Source organism: Elephantulus edwardii, unplaced genomic scaffold (assembly GCF_000299155.1).
Source record: "Elephantulus edwardii isolate Elephantulus edwardi_28Jun2011 unplaced genomic scaffold, EleEdw1.0 scaffold00231, whole genome shotgun sequence".
NCBI classification, from domain to species: Eukaryota; Metazoa; Chordata; class Mammalia; order Macroscelidea; family Macroscelididae; genus Elephantulus; species Elephantulus edwardii.
Window position 1 is genome coordinate 378,141 of NW_006399981.1, and position 24,921 is coordinate 403,061.

The following is a 24,921-nucleotide window of genomic DNA, read 5'->3' on the forward strand; positions in this document are numbered from 1 at the left end:
CTATGAGTCGGAAACGACTCGATGGCACATAACAACAACAACAATTGTCAATTACATCAGAGGAATATAAAAGTTGGATAATCAATAAAGCAGATTGAAGAAGAATCACTACCTTTGAATTGTGGTGTTGGTGAAAAGTATTGAGTCTATGAAGGACTTCCAAAAGGAAACAAAACAAAACAAAACCCAAATCTGGCAAACAAATCTATCTTGGAAGAAAAAGAATGAAATCCAATGTTAGGTATAGATGTGTATTTTAAGGTTCAAAAGGAGAGATGGCTTTTATCTGGAAGAAAGACTTCAAAGAGAAGAAATCAAGAAGGGCTGCCTGGAGGAAGAGGTATATGAGTTGAGTCGGACAAAGAACTGCATGGGCAGCACAAGAGCAAGGGCTTTGTACTCATGAAGATAATGGGCTTCCAGTTTCCAATTCCCTTGGTGAGCATCAAGTTTCAATATTTGTCTAGGCTCCATATGGGTCAGGAGGGCTGGATAAAGAATCAAACTTCCTTTAGCAAGAAGAGGAGTGAAGGTCATGAAGAAGGAAGCATGCTTGCCTTTCTAAAACCAGCACCTGCCATCTGAGAGAGAAAACCCAGACGACTTGTAAACAAAGATGAAGAAGAGAAAGATACTTCAGGTTCCTAATAAGTGCTTTCCTAACTAATTTAATAGCCAACACGGACAGAACACTAGCCACATGCCAGGAATTGTTTTAAGCACTTTTCTCATCACAGAGTCCTCATGACTAACATTATGAAGTGGGCATTATCGTCTGCATCGTGTAACAGATGGACAAACTGAGACACAGATAGCTTCAGAAACATGTCCCAGACTGCAGAACCACTGAGATTTAACTGCAAAGCTGATGGGCAGTCCCAGTGAAGTTCTCAGAAAATGCTACCTGAGGAGGCAGGCAGGCAGGGTAAAGGCAAAACAGCAGAAGTTCCATCCTCTCACCCTGGCTTGTCACTGAGTCCCATTGTCCCCACTGAAGCTGGAGGACCCGTTCAAGTTGTGCCCACAGATATTTATACAGAGCCCACGTTCAATGGGAATTTAAAAATGAAATAAAAGAAACTGACCCTTGCCGTATGACTCAAATGGCCTTTGAGGACAGAATAAAAGCACCCATACAATTTCTAAGACCATAATGCTTTAGGGAAGCAGAATACCCATCATTTTCCCTGCAGGCCTGTGAGCCTGAACCACTCAATATTTTTATTACTGTGCCATCTTGCCTCCTCCACTCAGAATAACAAAGCTGTTTTCCAGCCTCCTCTGTTGCTGCTGGGTCTGACTAAGCTCTAGATAGTGAATTTAGGCAGTTGTGTTATGTGGCAAGAGGTCACAGGGCAGCACGGATGGTTTGTTCTTTGCAAATAACCAAAAGACTGGCAGTTCAAACCCAACCAGGAGTGCCATGAAAGAAAAGTCGGAAGGTCTGCTTCTGATTATGATCAGGAAAACCCCACAGAGTCCGGGTCTCCTATGTAACACAGGGCTCACCATGAGGCTCAACAACTCAACTGGAATAGGGTTGTTGGGTTTATTTTGGGGTCGTGGTTTTTTTGGGTGTGTGTGTGTGTGTGTGTGTGTTAAAATATGTGCTCGGCTGCCTCTAGGAAACTTATTGAAAGACAGCTGGTGACACATCTGGCCCTTTCACATCAACCCTGCTTATTTTTTACTGATTGGAGGTGATCTAAGGAAAATAAGAGGGAGGGAGCCCAGGTCCCATGAACAAGTGCCCCTTCAGGTCTGGAGTATCTACCTCAGAAACTCAGGTAGAGAAGAAATAAACACCTGTCCTTCCTAAGCCAAGAATCTGGATTTATTTGGGTCTATGAACATGCTCATTCCCCCCTTTCCCACCGCTCCCCCACCCCATCTACCTCACTTCTCTATTTCTTGCAGCTTACTCGTTTCACAGCGGATATAGGAACTACGTTTGTTACCAAAGAGGACTATGAGAGGGCAAGGCTGTTTGGAAATGGCAGGGCCCTGAAAGCACAGAGAAAGAACCTTCTGGAATGACCCGATCCCTTTGTAGCATGTCACAAACTAGATCCCTTTAGATAGTTACTCAGGTTTATCATGAGTGTCTCACTTTCACATCCATTCAGTGAGCCGCCATCTGTCATAGGTTGTAAACTCACAGGTACAGGGATTACATGCATCATGAGCATGTAGGCATTTGATGACTCCACCACCTGTCAGCTTGTTCTGATGTGGTGGCTAGTGTGTGACTGTGATGCTGAAAGCTATACCAACATGTATCAAAGACTGGCAAGGTGTCTCGTGATGGACACTGGAGCTTTCAGATGAAGTAGACTAGGTGTTTACCTCCAAAACGTAGCCAGTGGAAATTCAATGTGTTATTGTGGAGTATTGTCAGATATGGTGCTGGAAGGATTTCTTCAGCTGGAAGGCACTCAAAAAAAACAGGGATTGCAAATATGGATTCTCAAATATCAGAGATTGTGAGGGTGGTACAGCAATGGGCAATGATTTGCGCTGTTGTACAGGAGCTTAGCACAAGTCAGGGCCAACTCAATGCCAACTGCCAACATGGTTTGTAGGGAGTTGTGCTGCGATCCCAAGGCTGCCAACCCAAAGGCAGGTGGTTCAAATCCACCAGTGACTCCTCGGAACAGTGAGCAATTTCCTCATGTGGAGTTGACAGCCTCAGAAAACCTGCTGAAGGGCCAACCATGAGTTGGTTCCAACTTCAGGGAACCAGCTAATTAATTCCCGCGCATCACCATGATCAATGAATAAATGACCCAAATTGATAGGAAGAGATGCTTTCTACTGAATAGAGCTTATATGGCTGACAGGAGAAGTACTTCAGGAAGAAAATGCTATTGCAAATTAAAAAAATGAGCTCCGACTCTGTGCCAGGCATGATGGGTAGACCTCTATAAATTAATAAAAAACACCAAAACCCCATGGCCATCTAGTCAGAACTTATTCATAGGTGACCCTGTAACGGGTTTTCAGAGGCTACAAATCACATGGAAGGAGATGTCCCATCTATCTGTCTCTTGTGGAGCAGCTGGTGGATTCAAACCTCCTACCTATGGGTTTGCAGCACAGTTCCTTATCCACTAGGCGTCCAGAGCATGAGCCACCACTCTGTGCCAGGAATGATGGGTAGGCATCTCACATACACTATTTTCTAACCCCCTAACTTACAAGTTTAGTTTGTTATCTATACATGAAGCCACTGTGGTTCAGGGTGGTATAGTGATTTTACTCAGGGTCACACAGTGACTTAGTAAAATAGCAGAACTCAGATTAGAGTCCAAGACAACTGGGCTCTCCATTTCATTTCTTCTGCCCTTAGCAAAATAGCAAGTGGACAAAAAGCTCCATTCCTGTTTCACTATTTGTTTTGCTGTTGTCCCTAAATCAACCAGGCAGTTTCAGGTATTGTTAGGAAAGAGAAAACAAGGCTGCATTATAAAGAGGCTGGAGGATGGATCAAAGGACGGAGAAGCAGCATTTCTCACTCAGCAGGAGGACAGCCCATCGCCTCATTAGCTTCTCAACCACATCCCCAGCTAACAAGGGCAAGGAGGCTGGGGTGTCCTTCCTGCAACACCTTACAACGCTAGGAAAGTCATCGGAAAATAACTTATTTACTCCAAACCAGCAACTTAATCAGAAAAGGTCTTACGCCAATAATTGCTTTCATGAAATAAAACCAATAAAATATATTTCTAATTTCATTCCAGAGACCAAGTAAAGAGGGAAGTCTGGTTCTCACAAGAAACGAAAAGGAGATAGAACAAGAAAGGAAAAAAGAGAAGAAAAGCCACTTTAGAGATTCACTTTGACAGAAGCAGCAGGAGCCCAGGGGAACAAGGAAGGTCCCTGGAAGCACCTCTGAGATTTGTCTCAAACTAGGGTCAGCAGCCTTAGGACATCTTTCATGCTCCCTTCCAGTACTGTGCTGCCCCCTCCCCCGCCCATTTTTCCACCAAGACCCAGATCTCAGCACTTCTGGGACCAAGACATCCTAGTCCCCACAATTCTGAGGTGAGGAAGGAGGCAGATGGGGGAAAGAGCTTTTTCCACTTTGAAGGGGGGGGGATTAAGTTAATGGAGAGCATGATCTTGTTTAGGTTTCTCTCACAAATTGTTCTATTCTTATTAGCATTTGTGAGCACTTGTCAACTGTAGAATCGTATAAGAAAGGCTGTTTGATGTAACCCCAAAAGATCGATTTTGGTATTTGAGGCTTAATATGACTATCATGCTGTGTCAGTATGTGTGTGTGTGTGTGAGAGAGAGAGAGAGAGAGAGAGCAAGCGAGAGGGAGAGTATGTGTGTGCGTGTGCATGTGCGTGCATGAGTGTGTGACTGTGTGTGAGAGTCTGTATGCATGTGGCTGTCTGTTTGCGGGTGTTTGTGTGAATGTGCTCATGCATGGATACAAGTGCCCTTGTTTTTGCTTTCAGCGAAGAGCCCCACGTGTTTCAGAGGTGTGAAAAGTGACCATGCATTCCCACTGTTCTACCCTAAGGAGTGGAGGAAAGAGGCCAAGACATTGAGGTTGTTGGAGAAGAAGATTCTAACTCTCCTTTTGAGATCTGAGGTTAACTCGAATTAACCTAAACTCTAGATTTAAAAGATCAGCAGTGGATCAAGCATTTAGCTGCTAAGTGGATGGCTGACAGTTCAAACACGCTTGTTCCTCAGGAGAAAGGTGAGGCCGTCTGTTTTCATAAAGATGGTGGCACTGGAAGCCTTGATGGTGCATGCAGTTCTGGTCTGTCCTATAGAGTCACCACGAGTCTAAATTCACCTACAGGTTTGTTTACAAGCAACCCCGATGACACAGTAGTTAAGGTCTCAGCTGCTAAATCAAAGGTGGGTGATTCAAATCCACCAGCTGCTCCACAGAGCAACGATGTGGCAGACTGAATCTATGAAAATGACAGCCTTGGGCACTTTAAGGAAACAGTTCTTTGTCCTATGGCATTTCTATGAGTTGGACTCAACTCAAGATGACAAGTTAGAATTTTTAAATTTTATATAAAGGACTAGGTAGCATATATTTTTGGCTTTGTTAACAACTAAACAGCTGAGTTGCAAATTAACACTGTCTTGTTGCAAGAAAATAGCCATAGACAATAGGTAATTGAATAAGCATTGTTGAATACCAATAAAACTTTATTGAAAAGAAAAGTAGCAGTCCAGATTTGATCCATGGACCATGACTGTTAACCCTTGCACTAAGCTAAGAGTCATTTCAATCAGAATGCTTACTTTGACAATGCCAGGAAAGATGAAAAAAAAAAAAGATAAATTTAGAAAACTTTTTATCTCCCTCATAATTTACAATAAAAGTTGCCAGTCTTGGAGTATAAACTAGGATCCTTAACAACAAAATAATAGAGTCACAGTTGAGCTGTGAAGAGACAAATTAAATACTTTTGTATTTACAAAATGAAATTATTTTCTAATGGCCAGATTATAGGCGTAAGAAGGCAGGCATGAAGAGGAAAATCATCTGAAGCGCCCGTCGAGTGTTAATTTTTCATTTTCCACTCCTTGCTGTCAGCTCGGGAATGGCTTACCTAACGTGATTATAAAAATGGTTTCACGACTTTGATGGGGTAGCTCGGCACTGTTACTGTGACGTTAGTGATGGTTTCGGTGGGAAGGTGAGTCATAATGGAAATGATCTGCACCATGGCAGAAAGAAAAAGAGAAAACCTCAAGAATTGTTAATTACCTTCACTGTTCCTCCATCCAGTGTGAGGAGGACAAAAAATCCAAGACCACTAACATGCAAACATCAGGATTTAATGAACAATGGGATGTAACTAAAGTAACAGAGAATGACTTCATCGGGACAGTGGGTTGTTTAATTATGGGGATAATGGACCTTGTGCAAGGACAAATTAAATGGAACCCTAGGAGCTGCAGAGAGTAAGGGGAGGACTGTGTGGAAGGGAACACACAGACAAGAAGCTCTTGCTAGAGAAGCTTGGAGTCTGTTTTATAGGAACTATTTTATTCAACACAATTGGCCCCAAATGGTAACTACAGGAAGAAAAGGCAGATGCGTGGGCTGCTACAGACCTTTAATAAATCTCAGTGGCAGTGTGAACACTTCTTGAGGCATGGATCTGGGCTGTTCCCAGAGTTTCTAATCATCTTAAAGACGTGTATAGATGAGAATGAGGGCAATAATGTTTGTTCCCAAGGGTGCCAAGATACTATCTTCCAGAAACATCAGATTGGCAGGCTCATTTCCTGGGTTTAAGAGTTCAAAAAACCATTTCCCACTTAATTTTTATTACAAGTCAAACTTCTCTTGCTAATTCTGCACACCTCGCTACAAGTTATTGGTTTTATCATCTTCTCCTAAAAATAAAGCAAATGGTTATGACAAGAATCCAGAATGAAAGTTGCATAGTGGAGTGTACTTGGAAGGGGAGGGAAATTGTATACCAATTAAGGAATTTTTCTTTCACTTTTCAAAGAGACAAGCGAACTGGGGGGAGGGGTGGGCAGGGAGAAAAATGCAACAATGAATGAATGGAAATCCAAAAATTTCTGTAAATGTTCATGAAAATTAATAAAATAAAATTTAAAAAGTAAAACTAAAAAAATAAAATAAAATAAAATAAAAATAAAGCAAATGTCCTTTCTCCTGTGTAGTACGCTTTCTTGAATGGAAATCCATCAGCCTTCAGTGGCTCCTCTAAAGTTGGAGGGAATCTGTGATCTTTTGCTCCTGACACAGTACAAGCTGAGGGAGGGCAATGTTCCAGGAACAAAATGGAATATGTTTGAAATCTTTCAAAGAAAGAAAGTCAACTGAGCAAGTAAGTTTCATTCCTTTTCTTCTTTTAAAATCTGGATATTCTAAGAATTCCTAGATATTATGGGAAGACTCCATAGTAACTGTAACAATGGCCTTCAATAGATCACACAGATCCTGAGGAGGGTTAGAACAGGGCGAGGTTCAGAAACGTTGTTATAGAGTTGTTTACACCGAGGAGCACCTAACAACACATGGTAAAAGCAGAGCATACCATGGACCACCCAGAAAACAAGTAAGTTTGTCCTGGAGAGGGTGAAATCAAATTTCTCCTTGGAGGCTAGGATTTTGAGACTCCATGTCACATACTTTAGGCATGTGGCCAGGAGTGACTGGTGCTTGGAGAAGAACATCATGCTTGTAAGGGTGGAGGGACAGCACAGGAGAGGAAGATCCTGGACGAGATGGATTTATAGAGTAACTAGGGCAATGGACCTCTCCAAAGTACTGAAGAGCAATGGTGTCTCTCTGGAGACTAAGGTGTGTTTGATACAGGCCATGGTCTTCACAATCACTTGTTATGCATCAGAGAGTTGGACAATGACCAAGGAGGATAGAAGGAGAATTGATGCCTTTGAGCTGTGGTGCTGGAGAAGAGTATTGAGAATACCATGGACTGCTAGGAAAACAAACAGATTCATCCTGGAAAGGGTTAAACCGGGTGGCTCCTTGGAGGCAAGGATTCTGAGGCTCCATCTAACATACTTTGGACATGTTGTGAGGAGAGACAGGTCCTTGGAGAAGAACATCATGCTTGGGAGGGTGGAGGGACAGCGCAGGAGGGGAAGGCCCTCTATGAGGTGGATTAATTCAGTGACCGGGATAATCAGGATGGGAGTGTCGGAGACAGTGCGATTGGCACAGGACAGAGCAGAGTTTAGGGCTGTTGTACATAGGGTCGCTATGAGTCGCAAGCGACTCGATGGCACTTAACGACAACAACAGGACAATGGAGTTAGGTGTGTCAGAGTCAATGAGACTGGCTCAGGACAGGGCAGGCTTCAGAGCTGTTGTACATAGGGCTGCTACGGCACATAACAACAACAACAAAAAAGTATACAGAAACCCTCCTAATGAGCTCAGGTGGTCTAGTAGTAGGGAGCTGCACTGCCAACCCTAAGGCACACAGTTCGAATCTACCAGTTGCCCCACTGGAGAAAGATGACTTATTTCCTCCCATGTGATTTTCTGTCTCTGAAAATCAGCTGGAGGGCCAGCTATGAGTTGGTTCAGCCTCCATGGAACACAATAACAACACTAACATAGGGAGGATGCTAATGTTAGGGCATTTTACCATATTGCTGTCAAAATGGATACCCTGAGAAAGAAAGATGGGTTTTTTACTCTCCTAGGGCAAGTGCAACTCCACAGGGCTTTACATAAACTTGGGAAAAGAAAGAGGAATTTTCCTCCCATAATACAAAGAACAAAGAATTACTTCCTAAGATCCATTTGTTTATATAATGATTTCATGTATAAGAAATTGGCAGGATGTCTTTACGTTCTAGAAAACACCCCACACCTCAGAGAAAACACTTCCTAATCTTAGAGGTGAGAAACCTAACTTTTAGGTTGTCAAATAAAGTGTTGTGTTTCTGAGTGTTCAGCCAAACAGGAGTTGGAGGCCTTTAAAAAACTCGAAATTTGCCCTTGTCATAGCACCCAGTGCTGTCATTTCAAGCTCAAAGGACTCCTGCTGTTGGTTTTTCCTTTCCTTGAAAGAATTTCCTCATTTCCTTCTTTCTCTCTCCCTCCCATCCCTCCCCCTCTCTCCCTCCCATCCCTCCCCCTCTCTCCCTCCCTGTCCCTCCTCCTCTCTCCCTCTCTCTCTCACACATACACACAGATTTGTTTGCCACACCTTCGTTTTTCAATTACATAAACTACCTCGGGCAAATTTAGAAAATCCAGACATAAAAGCCACTGCATGTACTTGCCTGGGAGGGAGAGAAGAAGTATGAGAAAGGATGGTGGAAAGGGAAGGAAGGAGAAAAATGAGAAATATGATGAAGAAATTGCCAGAAAGGAAATGAAAACCCTTCAATTCTTCATACTGATTGACTTTCCACCAATGTTTTGCGATGCAAGCACAGCCTGGCTCACGTGACTTGTCTAGGGCTTCTAGCATAATCACCTACCCTGAAAAGCTATAGATAGGGACATGGCCGTTGGAAACTTGGAAGAATTTTAACGACAAGGCCCCTAGAAGCAAGGGATCCACCCCTTTTCCAGCCTCAACTCTATCTACCAACAAATCCATATTTGAAAAGGAAGATTTCTGTGGATTTTCTTGAAATCATCATTTTCTGTGAGCCTATTCCCCAGGGCTATCAAGGAAGCAAAACAAAACAAACCCTCAAGAGTCGGCATGCATTCTTTCAACAGCAAGTAGCATTTTGACAATGAGCTGAGTGTTAAGAAATCAGAAACACATGGTCTTAATTGACTGTGAAATACATAATATTTTTAAATGAAAGGGGAGGGGGCAGTATTCTGATACAAAGCTAAAAGAACTCGAACCTCAAGAGTTGTTTCCTTGATGGGGTGTTTGCCTCTTCCCCAAACTCAATCCACTACCTTCTTTCCCTACGCCTCTCTCTGAGGTCAACATTTTCATGAAAATATGACTGGATTTCCCCTACTTGTGTATCTCGCAAATCCTTCTCCTTGTTGTTATATGCTATCAAGTCAGAATTGACTCATAGCAGACTCCCAAGTGGGTTTTCGGAGGCTGAAAATGGCGAAGGAGGAGCTATTGCCCATTGTGAGCCTTCATAGCAGCTGATGAATTCAAACTGCCGGCCTTGGGGTTGGCAACGCGACTCCTTCCCACCAGGCCTCCAGAGCTCCCTGTTTCTCCTTATTGCTCTGAAAAACTTGCACAGTACATGTACAGACATCTTTTCAGTTAGAAGCATGGCCTTTTTTATGAATTTTATTGTTGGTTTTCATATCATCATTCATAGATACATTGTTTTATAACACTGATTGTTATCAAATGCCATTGAGCTGTAGATGACTCATAGCAACCCTATGAACAAAAGACCTGACCACTTGTATACTTTCGTCCTTTCTCCAGGTTCATAGAGTTTCCGGAGGCAAGCTATTTCAGAAGCGGATGTCACTCCTACTTCCAAGCTTGTTTTAATCTGGGAGCTCCACCAAACATTGTCCACCATGGGTAACCATTATCACATTTCACACATCAGTGTCACAGTGTTTAGCATCACAGCAACCAGGAGTTACCTCTATACAGCAATGCACAGACCATTGCTATACCACTTAGAAGGATTACCACTGATTAATGTAATGAATGACAAGATCTAATCAATCCCTCCCATCTTATGTTTTGAAAGACAAATCTTCAAGCAACAAATGCTGGTGAGGTTGTGGAGAAACTGGAACCCTTATTTACTGTTGGTGGAAGTGTAAAATGGTGCAACCATTCTGGAAGGCAGTGTGGCGCTTTCTCAAAAAGTTGCAAATAGAGATACCATTTGACCAAGCAATTCCACTACTGGGAATACACCCCAAAGAGACCATAACTGCCACCCAAGCAGATATATGCACACCCATGTTTATCATGGCTTTGTTCACAATAGCAAGGAATTGGAAACAACCTAAGTGCCCATCAACAAACAAATGGATACAGAAGCTGTGGTATATTCACACAATGGAATACTACACTGTATTGAAAAACAAAGAACTCATGCAATATTATTCAAAATGGCTGACCCTGGAGGACATTATGCTGAGTGAAGTATCTCAGTCACAAAAGGACAAATACTGCACGGTGCCACTGTTGTAAAACAGGATTGACCTCAGGGTTGGGGGGAAGACTGAAAAAGATGAGTTCAATAATGTATACCACATTGAAACAGATGAGGAAGAAAACTTTTTAAAAGGGATATGTGGATATGTGATTAGGAATTTTTGTCATGACGGGAGTCCAGAGCAAAGGCTGCATAGTGGAGTGGACCTGGGGGGAGGGATTGTAAAACAATGAAAGAATTTTTCTTTTACTTTTCCAAGAGGGGAGTGTACTGGGTGGGGGGAGGTTTGGAAGGGGAGGAAAGTGCAACAATGAATGAATGGAAATCCAAAGTCTCTGTAAATTTTCATTGAAATTAATAATAAAAAACATTTTTTAAAAAGAAGTTTGACCATACAATCCCTTAAAAAAAAAAAAAAGACAAATTCAAGATTTGTGAATGGAATATCAAAATATCCTAGTCCAAATTTTGTCCAAATCAAAACATCCTAGTCCAAATTTCTTCAAGAAATCCATCCCATGACATTCTCTACACTGGATTTATTTTCTTTTTTTTTTTTTCTTTTTCTTCCTTCTTTTATTTTACACTGGATTTATTTTCAAATTACTTATAATTAGAGAGCTGGATCATGACTAAGGACGACGGAAGAAGAATCAGTGCCTTTGAGTTGCAGTTCTGGAGAAGAGTACTGAACATAAAACAGACTGCTAAGTATGGGAAGCCAAACTTTATACCAAATATTATATGAAAACCCTTGTTCAGGAATTGAAGGAATTACAGATATATAAGTTAGGATTTCTCTTGTGGCAGATCCCAGAAAAGGAGCTGTTTGTTCCCTGCAGACAGGAGACAGCAAGAGGCCCCTACAGAGGGAGTGTTACTTCCTGAGCTAGAGTTCACCCTGAGGTATCAAGGTAATCCTTAAGGATATACCAAATTCTCGCATTTGTGAACCCCTCCCTCCTGAGTCAAGCAGAAGGTTTTCAATAGAAAGAGCTTGGCTTCATTTGCATTGAATTCTCTTTGTGATTTACTTCCTGATAATTTTCAATAAAGATGCAGAGTAGCTTGGCTTGGGGTCTTCAGTGGAGAACTGCTGACCCCCTGTTTTATGCTCTCTGCTCTATCTCATTCCTGGCTGTTTGTCTCATTATTAATAATTATAAAATTTTTCCATTCTTTGGGACCCTTGGTCTGCAACAGCTAAGAGAACAAACAGGTCTGTACTGGAGAAGGTGAAACCAAGTTCTCCTTGGAGGTAAGGATTCGGATGCTCTGTCTCACATACTTTGGGCACATGGCCACAAGACCCAGTCCTTGGACAAGGACATCATGATTGGAAGGGTGGAGAGACAGTGCAGGAGTGAAAGACCCTTAATGAGATAGATCGACACAGTAACTGAGGTAATGGAGGTAGGTGTGTGAGACAGTGAGTTTGGCTCCTGATAGGGCAGGGTTCAGAGCTATTGTGCACAGGGTTGCAGTCAACCCAAAGGCACATAACACCACCACCGCTAATAATATATAAAATAACCAGGTCTAGATTCCAGCTCCAAAGATTCCAATTTAACCAGCTCCAAAGGAGGTCCAGGTCTTGGAATGTCTGGATCTGCATTTTGAGCAAGTGGCCACAGAGATGTAGGTTCTTGCCAGGTGAAGTTTTGTGTGCTTTATAGAATAGCAGCTCTTTGAATCCTCACCACATGGATTAGGCAGGTAGCATCATCATTTTCCTCTCTGTTTACAGATGAGAACACCAAGTCATAGAAAGGTCTAGAGACCTGCACGTGGTCACACAGCTAGCAAGTGGCAGAGGTCGGATTCAAACCTGCTCGAGAGTTCAAGTTCTGAATCACTGTATCCAAATCCCTGTACTATCTCACTGGGAGCCCAGGGGGCACAGCCTTTAGGGAGCTGCTCTGCTAACCCAAAAGCTGCACCTCTCTTGGGGGTTCAAATTCACCAGCTGCTCTGCAGGAAGATGATGTAAATGGGGGTGGGGGAACAGACAGAAATCAGAATACTGACTAATGGTGACTTTGGGTCAGCTTTCCACGTCTCAGATGGCCACTGAGCATAGTGTCACTGTCACTGAAAGGATGAGACACATCTGGCAGTGCCTAAGAAAACCAAGCAGCTCACCTATGGAATATTCTCCCACCAGAGATTCCAAGGCCATTTCCTCCCATATGATTTATAGCCTTGGAAACCAATGGAGCATCAGCTGTAAGTCAATTCTGACTCGATGGTAATGAGTAAAGTATAGTATACTTAGATTCTACAGTAATAGAGTATACTCATGGTATGTCCCCAGTGTCCCCAGACCAACGGCATCAGCAACATCAGGGACGCTGCCAGAAATACAAATTCTCAGGCCCCGGTGCAGGCTTGCTCACTGAGGAAGTCTGGAGTTGCTAATTAGCAAAAGACATTTAGCAACCTTCCACAGGTGATTCTGACTCTCTCTCAGGTTTAAGAACCTCTGTGCACTGTACTAGGAGCCCCAGGGCACAGTGGTCAAGCTCTTGACTGCTAATGGAAAAGGTCAGAAGTGACAACTCACCAGCTAATCTTCAGCAGAGAGATGATGCAGTCTGTACCAAGATCACACGCTTGGAAACCCCGTGGGCAGTGCTACTCTATCCTACAAGGTCTCTCTGAATCACAATGGACTCGATGGACAATGAGTTCCTTGGCTTTTTCACACACATGGTACTGCCTCTTAGATGCAAATGGGGGTGGTGGTGGTTGTTGTTGTTGTTAAGTGCCATCGAGTCGCAGGAGCAGGCGACTCATAGCGACCCTATGAAGGAGAGTCCTCGATGCTTGGGTGCCTTTCATCCTCTCTCCAGGTTCATAGGGAGGCAAGCTGTTATGGAAGTGGATGCCACTCCTCCTTCCAAAAATGGGTGGGGTACACACAGAAATCAGAATACTGACAAATGGTGACTTTGGGTCAGCTTTCCACGTTTCAGATGGCCACTGAGGCATGATGTCATTGTCACTGAAGAGATGAGATACATCTGGCAGTGCCTAAGAAATCCAAGTAGCTGATCTATGGAATATTCTCCCACCAGAGAACATAACCATAATGTGGTCCACAGAAAAGTGGTGCCTGCTCCAATTAGAGAACAGATTCTTCCCGGATGACACCACGGCCCTCGCATGCCAGGAAGAAGCCACAGGAGACTCTCAGCTCCCTTAATGAGCAATACCAAAACCCCACTGTAATTCCCCCGCTCCTCCACTAACGAGACCAAGGAGAAACCACCGTGTCTTGAGAGCAAAAGTTGTTGAGCTGGAAGGATCAGTTCATTTTTAAGCAGAGCATAGCCATCTCACCCCCAAGTCTGTGCTCACAGAAAAGCATAGGAAACTATTTTACAATTTTGGAGACACGTTTCATATGTGAGCCCTTGCTCAAATCCCAGAACGCACCACCAATTGGTTTTCCTTGCTTTAGGAAAAACGGGGGGCGGGTAGGGTGTGAGCAGGTTGAAAGGAGGTTCTGGAATGGGTGAAACCCTCCAGCAGCCAGGCAGTCCTGCCCCTGTAGTGATTTACAATGTTCCTCTAAAAATATCTAAGAGACCACAGTACATGAAGTGCACGACACCAAACATTTGTAACCAATCCATGAAAATAAAGTAAGGGTGTCATGCTGCATGGGGAAGGAGGTTGAATCTGTCTTGTGTTATCATTCTAAAATAAGACGGCCTCAATTTGGTTGAAATATATCTTCACACATTGTCTTCCAGAGCAGAGCCATTTGAGAAATTCTGATTGCAATTATAAGTGCTGAATGGGGAGTACTTTGCATTTCCTTTGACGATGCTGAAAGCTATAAGCAATCCTGATATTAAAATCTTTGGAAATTGATGAGTACCCCAGGCACCATTACAATACTTTTCCCTCCCAATCCCAGTAATTAAAATCTATTATGTGAACATATGTTAATATTTTATCAACTACTGTTTTAAATTAACTAAATGTATGAACCCTTCTGCAGGAGGAGTGATATAATTTCATTTAAGTGACCCCCCTCCCTACCTCTACCCCCTAATTCCCAGCCAGCCAGAGTTCTGAGTCCAGATGGAAAGCTCTGTCACCAACTCACCACAGTGCTGAATTCCGGAACCTGCCACAGGAGCCAGTCCTCGTTAAGGGTGTAGAGGGCTTTGCAAGTGATGACGTCGACAGGACCCTTGTTGATTTTCTGGTTCAAAGTTGTTACCAGCAGATAGAATGGCTCTCCAACAGTTTCCTGGAAAAGATACACAAGTGGCAGTTAGCTTTCTGCTGAATTCGCTGCATTTTCCAATGAATTAAAGTTTCTGTTTATGGCAGTACGACAGGAGACAGGAGGCAGTGTTTTCTAACAGTCAATATGAAACTCCCAAGAAAATACATATTGCTCCACTTGGGATCTGAAGCAAAACCTGGGTGCACAAGTGTCTCTTCTCCCCAGCACACACACATACATACACACACACAGATACATATTCACTACAGCCAATAGCAACATGAAATACATACAGCAGTCTAAAATTATTTTATGCTAAGCCTATCTATGGCAGACTAACAGAATTGGAATTCACCAGGTGCTCTCCGGGGAAAAAGATGGACAATCTCCTCCCACACAATTTATAGCCTCTGAATACCCTACGTCAGATATGAGTCTGACTTGATGGCACATAACAACAGTGATGTCAGGAAGGGCTAGTCTTGAGAAAAAGATACAATGCTAAGAAAGGCAGATGGTCAGTGAAAGAGAGAAAGAGATGCAATGGGATAGACTGGCAGAGTGACTGTAACCATGGACTTGAGCACGGCCAGAGGCCAGGAGGATGGTGCAGGACAGAGCAAGGTTCAGATCTGTTGTTCTCAGGGTCACTATGAGGCACTATTAAGATATCTACTAACACGGTTTGTCAGCTGGGTAATGCCTACAGTTACAGAGTCAGAGGTCTGGTGGCCGAGTGGATAAGGAGTTGCACTGCTAAACAAAAGGCAAGTGGTTTGAATCTCCCAGCTGCTCTGTGGGAGAAAGCTGGAGAGTTTTCTCCTGTGTGATTTACAGCCTCTGAGAACCCACAGGAGGGTCGTCTTTGAGTCAGTTCTAATTCAACAGCAATGAGCTGCTGTTGTGTGACATTCTTATTTATTCGCCTTTTTGAGAAGCAAATGGAAAATAACTGGCATTTACAGAAATGTACAATGATTAGCCTTGGTAAGAAGAACAAGCATAAGAGTATATATTTGCTAAGGATGATGCTTTTTTGGTGTTCATAGCTTTTAATGCATTAATTAAGCAATGTGCAGCCTTGTCCCCTTGGTATGTGCCAGGCCTGTCCCTTCGCAGTTCCCAAACACATCTGCAGCTCCACCTCTGTACCTCTGCTGGTGCCTGGCCGCAAACACACAGCACCTCTTCTCCCTGGACTTGAGCCAGTCATTTCTTCTAGCACTTTCTCAATACACCTAGGTCTGTTCTGATTGCTTCTTTCTCTACTTCTGCTGCACGCATACACTTTTCCCTGGACCTGAGGTTATCTTCAATATTATTACCTAACTTAAACATTGATTCAATGGCCAAATTCTCCCCTTTTGTGCAGAAAACTGGTGTTCAAGTCTTGGCCAATGCACTGCAAGCACAACCACCATGTACCTGTCAGTAAAGGTTTGTACACTCCTGTGATGCTAAACAGGTTTCAGGAGAGATTCCAGGCTAAAATGGGCGATCTATTTCTGAAAATCAGTCACTGAAAATCCTGTGGACCACAATGGTCCAATCTGCCATCAAATATGGAAATAGCACAGGGTGTGGGCCAACTCCACGACAGCCATTAACAACCACCAGCACCAAAATGGGCTCAAATGTCTCAGAGCAGCTCTAAGGGAGGACTCCACACTCTCCCTCAGGCATGTGGTGGTGTTGTTGTGTGTCCTCGAGTCAGAACCGACCCATAGCTGACCTTCTAGTGGGTTTTCTGGGGCAGTTAATTGCACAGAAGACTGTCCTTCTTTCTCCTGCAGAGAAGCTGGTGGGTTGAATCATGTGCCTTTGGGATTACAGAGCAGCTTCTTCCCATAAGCCCCCCGAGCTCCCTTAAGCGTGTAACCTTCTATTATTTTCACTGCCATAGAGATGGAATTGACTCATAGCTGACCCTCCAGTGGGATTTCAGAGACTATAAACCACATGAGAGGAGAATGACCATCCTTCTCCCATGGAACAGCGGGTGGATTAGAACCGCTTGCCTTGAGGCTGGCAACTCCTTACACACTAGGCCACCAGAGTTCATGTAGCCCTAGGTGGACGATATAGTGTTTGCTAAACAATCAACGTTGTAACGACCAATAGAAGAATTCTTGGGCTGTGCAAATGGGTTGCGCTTGACTGTTAGCATAAAGCAGCTAATTAACAGGTCGGAAGTTCAAATCCAATCACTTCTTGGTAGAAAGACAGCCAATCTTTTGTCAAGATTTACGGCCTAAGATATAAATTTTGAGGAGTTTCTATGAGTTTGGATCCACTGATTTCTTTTTCCTAAGTACTGAAGAGCAATGGTGTCTCTCTGGAGACTAAGGTGCGTCTGATACAGGCCATGGTCTTCGCAATCACTTGTTATGCATCAGAGAGTTGGACAATGACCAAGGAGGATAGAAGGAGAATTGATGCCTTTGAGCTGTGGTGCTGGAGAAAAGTATTGAGAATAACATGGACTGCTAGGAAAACAAACAGATTTGTCCTGCAAAGGGTTAAACCAGGTGGCTCCTTGGAGGCAAGGATTCTGAGGCTCCATCTAACATACTTTGGACATGTTGTGAGGAGAGACCGGTCCTTGGAGAAAGACATCATGCTTGGAGGGTGGAGGGACAGCGCAGGAGAGGAAGGCCCTCTATGAGGTGGATTGATTCAGTGACTGGGATAATTGGGATGGGAGTGTCAGAGACAGTGCGATTGGCACAGGACAGAGCAGAGTTTAGGGCTGTTGTACATAGGGTGGCTATGAGTCGCAGGCAACCCGACGGCACATAACAACAACAACAACAAATGGTGTATGAGCCAACATGGCCTGGTGGTCTGCTTCTGGAAAATCCCATGGAGAAGTCTACTCTGCCAACATGAACCAGAAGTCAGAATCGACCCATCAGCAACTAATAATAATGATCAATGGACATTAAGGTGAATACACCATCGGAGAGGGCGAGCTCGGGCCCATTCCAGGGAGTCAAGCTACCTTACAGCCTCTGCAAAGCCACGTAGGGTTTGAAATACTAGTTTACCAAGTTGGGCTTTTTGACCAACAGTTCTGACTTTGAAAGGTAGATTCCTCTCCATTTCTCACTTGCACTACCTTGGACAGCTAACAGACTCCCACTTAAGTCTATTGACATTTAGCCCCCTCATCCCACCTCCCCCCTTCAAGACAATGGATTGGCAATGATGGCAACAATGGGCCAAGTGGAGCAGAGATGAGGAGGGCACAGCATAGGGCAAGGTTTGGACCTGCTGCTCTCAGGATAATTATGAGCCGTAGTGAACTCAAGGGCACCCAACCACCACCACCACCTCCCACCTCCGTCCATTACACTCTACAAGTTCTGCCCTCTTCCTCCAGACCCAGGACTTCCTCTTCTCCCACACTCCCCGAACCCCCATTACACACGTTTCAAAGTCCACTGGGCTCCCTTTAATACTTCTCTCTTCTCTGCTGCTAGATCCTTGAGTCTCTTATTCAGTATAGGAGGGAGGTGGAATGTTCAAAAATTTCCCAAGGAGTAGAGTTGGGACTAGGCTAAGACATTTATTTCTCATGAGAGATTTCCTTTATTTAATTAATTCACAACCTCACTGCTCGCCTCTCTTTACCCCCACCCCTTGCCCTTTTGGTGAAACCCTAACCACAAACTCAGAGCCCCTACTTCCCCCTTCTCCTCTAACTCAGAGCAGAGATGGGGTGAGAACTGTCCTGAGCAGCTGGATGTACCCCAGAGACTGACGCATAGGGGCCAGATGGCTCGCTCTTCTCAGTAGTTACGGACTCAGTGGTATTATGGTCAAGAATCCTCCAGAGCTGAGTGAAAATGAAATTAATAACATCTCTTCTCACACCAATGAGCCCTGCAGCACCACAGTTAATTGTCCAGCTGCTAACGGAAAGATTGGCAGTCTGAATCCGCCCACCAGACAAGAGAACGCTCTAGCAATCTTCTCCCATAAAGATTACAGTCTAGAAAACCATATGCAGCAATTCTACTCTCAATGGGACCCAAAGAGAACAACTTCTCACACTGCTGCCCACATCCCTGGTTAGACATTAACTCTGGTTAATCATCTCCAGATACATGGGCCCTACTTTAAGTCCTGGTGCCTGCTCACTTAGTGGTTGGTGTTTCAAAACAATCAGTTACCCCAAGAGACAAAGTTATAGAAGTCTACTTCTATAAAAATGATAGTCTTTGAGGCTCTGGGGCAGTTCTACTCTGTCCTGTGGGGTGGCTGTGAATGAGACTCAATTGGACGGTAGTGGACTTGGGACCTATTGACCAACAGAACCAGGATTCCTGGAAATGAGGCTTGGGCATCTATAGTTTTAAAAACTTCTCAAGGAATTTTTCTATTCTTAGGGATCCACTCAAACTTACTGCTGTCAACTCAGAATGGACTCCATTCATTTCAGAGGCTGTAAATCACATGGGAGGCACTTGCCCATCTTTCCCGTCGGAGTGGCTGGCATGGCCTTTGGCTTGGTGACACAACTGACTAGGGACTACACCATTGGTCCTAAAGGCGTACCACAGCCGGTATTCTCAGGCAGTCACCCACCCAAAAGCTAACCAGGCTCATATTTCCTTAGCTTCCAAGATCAGATGAGGTAAAACTCATTAAGTTCTTAGGCTAGGGGTCCCCAGAGCCATGAAGTTTCTCTGTCACCACCGAACACAGTTTCTAGTTTTGTCACACCTGTGGAGGCCAGGAGGTCTTCCTCCGCCACACCTCTATCTGCTGGGCTGCCTTTAGTCATCATCTGGGTCTAATGCAGACACCGTCTTCTGAGCACACAGCTCCCAGGATTCAGCTTGGCAGCTTCCCTTACTCTACTGGTTCATCCTTCCCACACTGTGATGGAGGCCTCTGTGGCCCTTCACCCCGCCTTTCTTCCCGACAAGAGACCTCTGGCATTGGCTGAGCTGGATGCTCTGGCATCTTTCAGTCCATCCCAGAGCCTCCTCGCTGGGGAAGCAGTAGACAGAGGGGTTAAGTTGAGCAATGGAGTCTGCTGGCACTGTTGCATGCCAGCTGTGGGATCAGGACAAAGTCAGCTTCTATTCTGTGTGCCCAAACCCCATGCAGGCAAAATGGTCATAAAGTCCTTACCCCATCGAGCAGTTAAGAGACTGGCATGAGAACAGGTAAGCCAAATTCTTATTGTAATGTCTGACACATTCAACAAAGGGCACTAGCTGTCCCTGGAAGGTACAAATGCCTGTGCTCAAGTGCTAGCTAGAAGGCTGTTGCTTTTGAGTACCATCGAGTCAGAACAGACCCTAGCTGACCCTCCAGAGAGTTTTCAGAGGTTATTACTTGCACGGGAGGAGAATGCCTATCCTTCTCCGGCAGAGAAGCTGGTGGATTCAAACTGCATGACTTCGGGATTGCACCGCAATTTCTTACCATTAGGCCACATGGTGATTCAATTTATCCAGAGGTGCCACAGAAGAAAAGCGTGGTAGTGCCATACCCAGCAGCCCCTCTGCAGGAGAAAGATGTAGTAATTGGCTCCTATAAAGATCTATAGATTTTGAAACCTTACAGGGCGTTTTTACTCTTGCCTTATATGGTCACTATTGTTGTTGTTAAATACCATCGACTTACAATTGACTCATAGCTGACCCTCCAGAGGATTTTCAGAGGCAGTAAATTGTACAGGAAGAGACTGCTCGTCTTTCTCCCTCAGAGCAACTGGTGGATTTGAACTGCCTGCCTTTGGGTTAGAAGACTAATTCCTTACCACTAAGCTACCAGAAGGGGGCTCCGGTGACCTAATGGTAGGATACTCTGCTACAATCTCAAAATCCACCAGCTGCTTTACAAGAGAAGGAGGGGCAATCTCCTCCCATATAATTTACTGCCTCTGAAAACCTGCTGGAATTATGAGCCGATTCTGACTCGCTGGCACACAGCAACAATAGCAAGCTACCAGAGCTCTGTATGTTCATGATAAGCAGAATCAACTCAATGACAGTGGCTTTGGTTTTGTTTAATCTTAATGGAAGCAGATAGCCAGACCTTTCTTCCTAGATTCGAATGTTGTTATTGTTATGTACCATTAAGTCAGAACTGATTCATAGCTAACCCTCTAGTGGGTTTTCAGAGGCAGTGACTTGCACAGGAGGAGACTGCGTACCTTTCTCCTGTTGGAGCAGATAGTGGATTCAAACTGCCTGATTTTGGGTTGGCAGCACAATTTGATACCACTTCCTAAATACCAATAGAGTAAGTGCAAATCACCAACTTCTAGATCAACCATTGAGCACAAACCCTTTGTGCTGTCTAGAAACCTTTCCACAAGAACACAGCCATTAAAATTCTATACATCGGTCAAAGACTTGTTCCATCCCTCCCTGTATCCCTTTGTGATTGTTGTTATGTGCTGTCGAGTCATTTGCCACCCAGTGCGACCCTATGTACAACAGCTCTGAATCTTGCTCTATCTTGAGCCAACCTCATTGTCTCTGACATATCTACCCCCATTACACTGGCCACTCAGTCAATCCATCACATCCATGGTCTTCTCCTGTGCTGTCCCTCTATCCTCCCAAGCATGATCATGATGTTCTTCTCCAAAGACTGGGCCCTCCTTGCAACATGCCCAAATATGACAGGCAGAGCTTCAGAATCCTTGCCTCCAAGGAGCAGCCTTATTTCACCCTCTCCAGGATGAATATTTTTGTTTTCCTAGCAGTCCATGGTATATTCAATACTCTTCTCCAGCATTACAACTCATCCCTAGTCTTTGTCTAGCTTTCTGATGCATAGCACATAATTGCAAAGACTATGGCCTAGATCAGGTGCACCTTAGTCTCCAGACTGACATCATTGCTCTTCAGTATTCTGGAGAGGTCCCTGACAGCAGATTTTCCCAGTGCAATTTGTCTTTTAATTTCCTGGCTACTGGTACCAAGAGTGCTGATTGTGGAGCCAAGAAAACTAAAGCTATTAACAATCTCAATCTCTTCATTTATCATGATGCTGCCAATTGGGCCAGTGATGAAAATCTTTGTTTTTTTGATGTTGAGCTTCAGTCTATATTGAAGGCTTCAGTCCTTGACCTTTTGCAGCAAAAACTTCAGGTCCTCCTTGGTGTCTGTAAGGTTGTATCGTGTGCATAATGCAGGTTGTTGATGAGACTTTCTCCCAACCTGATGCCACCTTTCTCTTCATAGAGTAGTTTTACTTTGCAAAGCATTTCCCCCTATAAATCACTTTCCATGCTTGCATAGAAAAACAAAACAAAACAAAACAACACTCAACCTTTATGAATCAGGGTAGAAATAGACTCAACAGCAACTGGTTTGGTTTTTGGTGGGTTTTCGGTGTTATCTGACCACAAAGCCTTGGAGGTTTAGAGGGGGAAGTTGCCTGGTGGTCAAAAACCAGTGCCTCCATTTAAATATCTTTAGGGTTGGGCAGGAGGACCTTGCTGTCACAGTCCCACACCCTTTTGGAGATCTCCTAGACAATAGAAGCCAGGTCCTCTTCACCAGAGGGAGTTATTCCACTGAAAGTGAAAGTGTCCTCCCCCAGACCTCTGCAGTGAGGCGCTGCCCCCTCACCACCTGAAGTGCTCAAGATCACAAATCAGCACCGCTGAAGCTTGACCCAGAATCCTGTGCTCAGGAGGACTGTTTGGGCGTGGAGCCCCAATGCACAGAACACGCCACCTTTTTAGTGTCTAAGAGCAGCAAGGGGAATGAGATGTGCAGCCCTGGGGAACTCAGACTCAAAACCACAAGATCAAAGTAGAAAGAGTCAGCAAGGAAAATTTAAAACTGGTGACTTAGTAGATAAAAAAAAATGATGCTCAAAGGGAACACACCAGCCCAGAGACTGACGTGGGCTGCCTTAGCTAGCTCAGTCAGCCATGAATCAGAGCTCCAACCTGTGAGTTCTCCACCAGAGTCCTAGTCCAGGGGTCACCTTACAACCCCAGAGTTCCCCAGACTAGGACCCCTTCGGATCACCTGGATGAACTTGTTAAAAATGTGGATGATTTGGCAGAAATGCTGACTCTGTGGGACCGTGGCAGAGCAGGAGGCATCCAAGACCAAGAAAGTGGGTGAGGGTCTGGTCGCCTAGTAGCTAAGGAGTTGTACTGCCAGCCCTGAGCCATGTGGCTTGGATCCACTAGCTCGTCTACAGAAACAAGATGGACAATCTCCTCCCATGTGACTGAAAATCTCTGAAAACACACCAGAGCAGCAGCTATGAGTCGGTCCTCACTCCATAGACACAACCACCACGTCCGTGTATAAGCAGTTGTCATGCTGGTGGGAAGCAAAAAAATACAGCACCAAGAAATATCCACTCAACACTTCTTTAAAGCATATAATGATTTATACCAAGTAAACAGAAAAGAGGGCAGATTTCATTAATCATAATAAATGGCTATTGCCTTGGGAGAGGAAGGGGCTGGTTTAAAAAAAAAAAAGAAAATGCTGTGCATCTATTTGTAAGATTGCAGTAACCATTAAACTAAGTACAGTCTATTTAAAATGCTGGTTTTGGATCGGAACTTAAGGAGCACTGTTAAAACCTGTAGCATAGCAGTGTATCTTATTCAAAGTTTAATTAGATTTCAGAACTAGCTACAAATACACAATTAGAGTATTCTGGTCCCCGGGAATCTTGATTGCTGGTAAAATTAAAGAAGGATAAGAACCTTCTGTATCTGGGGCCTCAGAGGGCTGAATGAAGATTGGATTTACCCTTATTTTCATATTAATATTTTATTATAATAATAATGGCCAACAATGATGGGGTGCTTGCTTTGTTCCAGGCAACTGCATACATGTCCTTTTCTTCAGTACAAAACAGTCCTACTTATATTTTTTCTTCTAATTCCACAGGCTATAGACTCAGACAAGTCAGGAAATCTGTTCCTGGCTTCTTGGTACACAGCAACAACAACAGCAGCAGCAGCATCAAACAGGCAGCACGCTGCAGCCCCCACACTGTTATTAACCAACGGATCCTAAGGAAATCTGCACTTGTGAAGAATTCAAGATTCAACCAGATGATGACCATGTTCAAAGAGTGACTTCCACAAAGTGCACTCAGGGGGCAGGCCATTCCTCTGGGGCCCAGCTTTAATGTGCAATGGGGAACTGGGATTGATTATAATTAGCTTACAACATATGGGCAGGTAAATGAGTCTTTCCTCAAATGCTTCCGAGGGCCTGGAAAGAGTTTGTTCTCTTCAGGGTTTGAAATATTCCCTCTACTCAGGACATTTTCTGAAATGAGCCCAATAGGCTATGGGTGTTAAGGATGAGAGGTAGGGGTCCCTTGAAAAAGCCTTACCTGGATGAATTCCAAGTGAATTACATGTACATGGGTCAATTACCAGAGTCCCTGGGTGGCTGGACTACTTTTCAAAGGAACTCTAATGCTCTACTCCACAGGGTGTGCTGCTAGCCTGAAGGCCATATCTCACTGATGGTTCGAACTGCCTAGCAGTTCCTGTGCAATTTATAGCTTTGGAATCACAAAGGAGAACCAAGTCTGAGTCTGTTCTGATTCCACAGCAATGCTTTGGACTTTTGTTGTTGTTGTTGTTATATGCCGTCGAGTCGCTTCAGACTCATAGCAACCCTATGTACTCTGCCCTAAACTCTGCTCTGTCCTGTGCGAATCACACTGTCACCAGCACACCCATGCCGATTACCCCAGTCACTGAATGAATCCACCTCCTCTCCTAGAGGGCCTTCCACTCCTGTGTCTGCCCTCCACCCTACCAAGAATGATGTCCTTCTCCAAGGACCAGTCTCTCCTTACAACATGACCAAAGTATGTCAGACGAAGCCTCAGAATTTTTGCCTCCAAGGAGCCACCCGGTTTAACCCTTTCTAGGACGAATCTGTTTGTTTTTCTAGCAGTCCATATTACCCTCAATATTCTTCTCCAGCACCACAGCTTAAAGGCATCACTTCTCTTTTTATCCTCCCAAGTCATTGTCCAACTCTCTGATGCATAACAAGAGATTGCAAAGATCATGGCCTGTATCAGACGCACCTTAG

General features: G+C 44.2%; 1 protein-coding gene across 1 annotated transcript in view; it reads right to left on the reverse strand.

Moving 5' to 3' along the window:
- PLXNC1 (plexin C1) overlaps window positions 1–24,921 on the reverse strand; it is a 255,007-nt gene that overhangs the window by 51,806 nt on the left and 178,280 nt on the right. Inside the window, exon 22 of the mRNA XM_006898490.1 lies at window positions 14,732–14,878. Within this exon, the coding sequence (XP_006898552.1) occupies window positions 14,732–14,878 (147 nt within the window). The remainder of the gene's footprint in view (window positions 1–14,731; window positions 14,879–24,921) is intronic.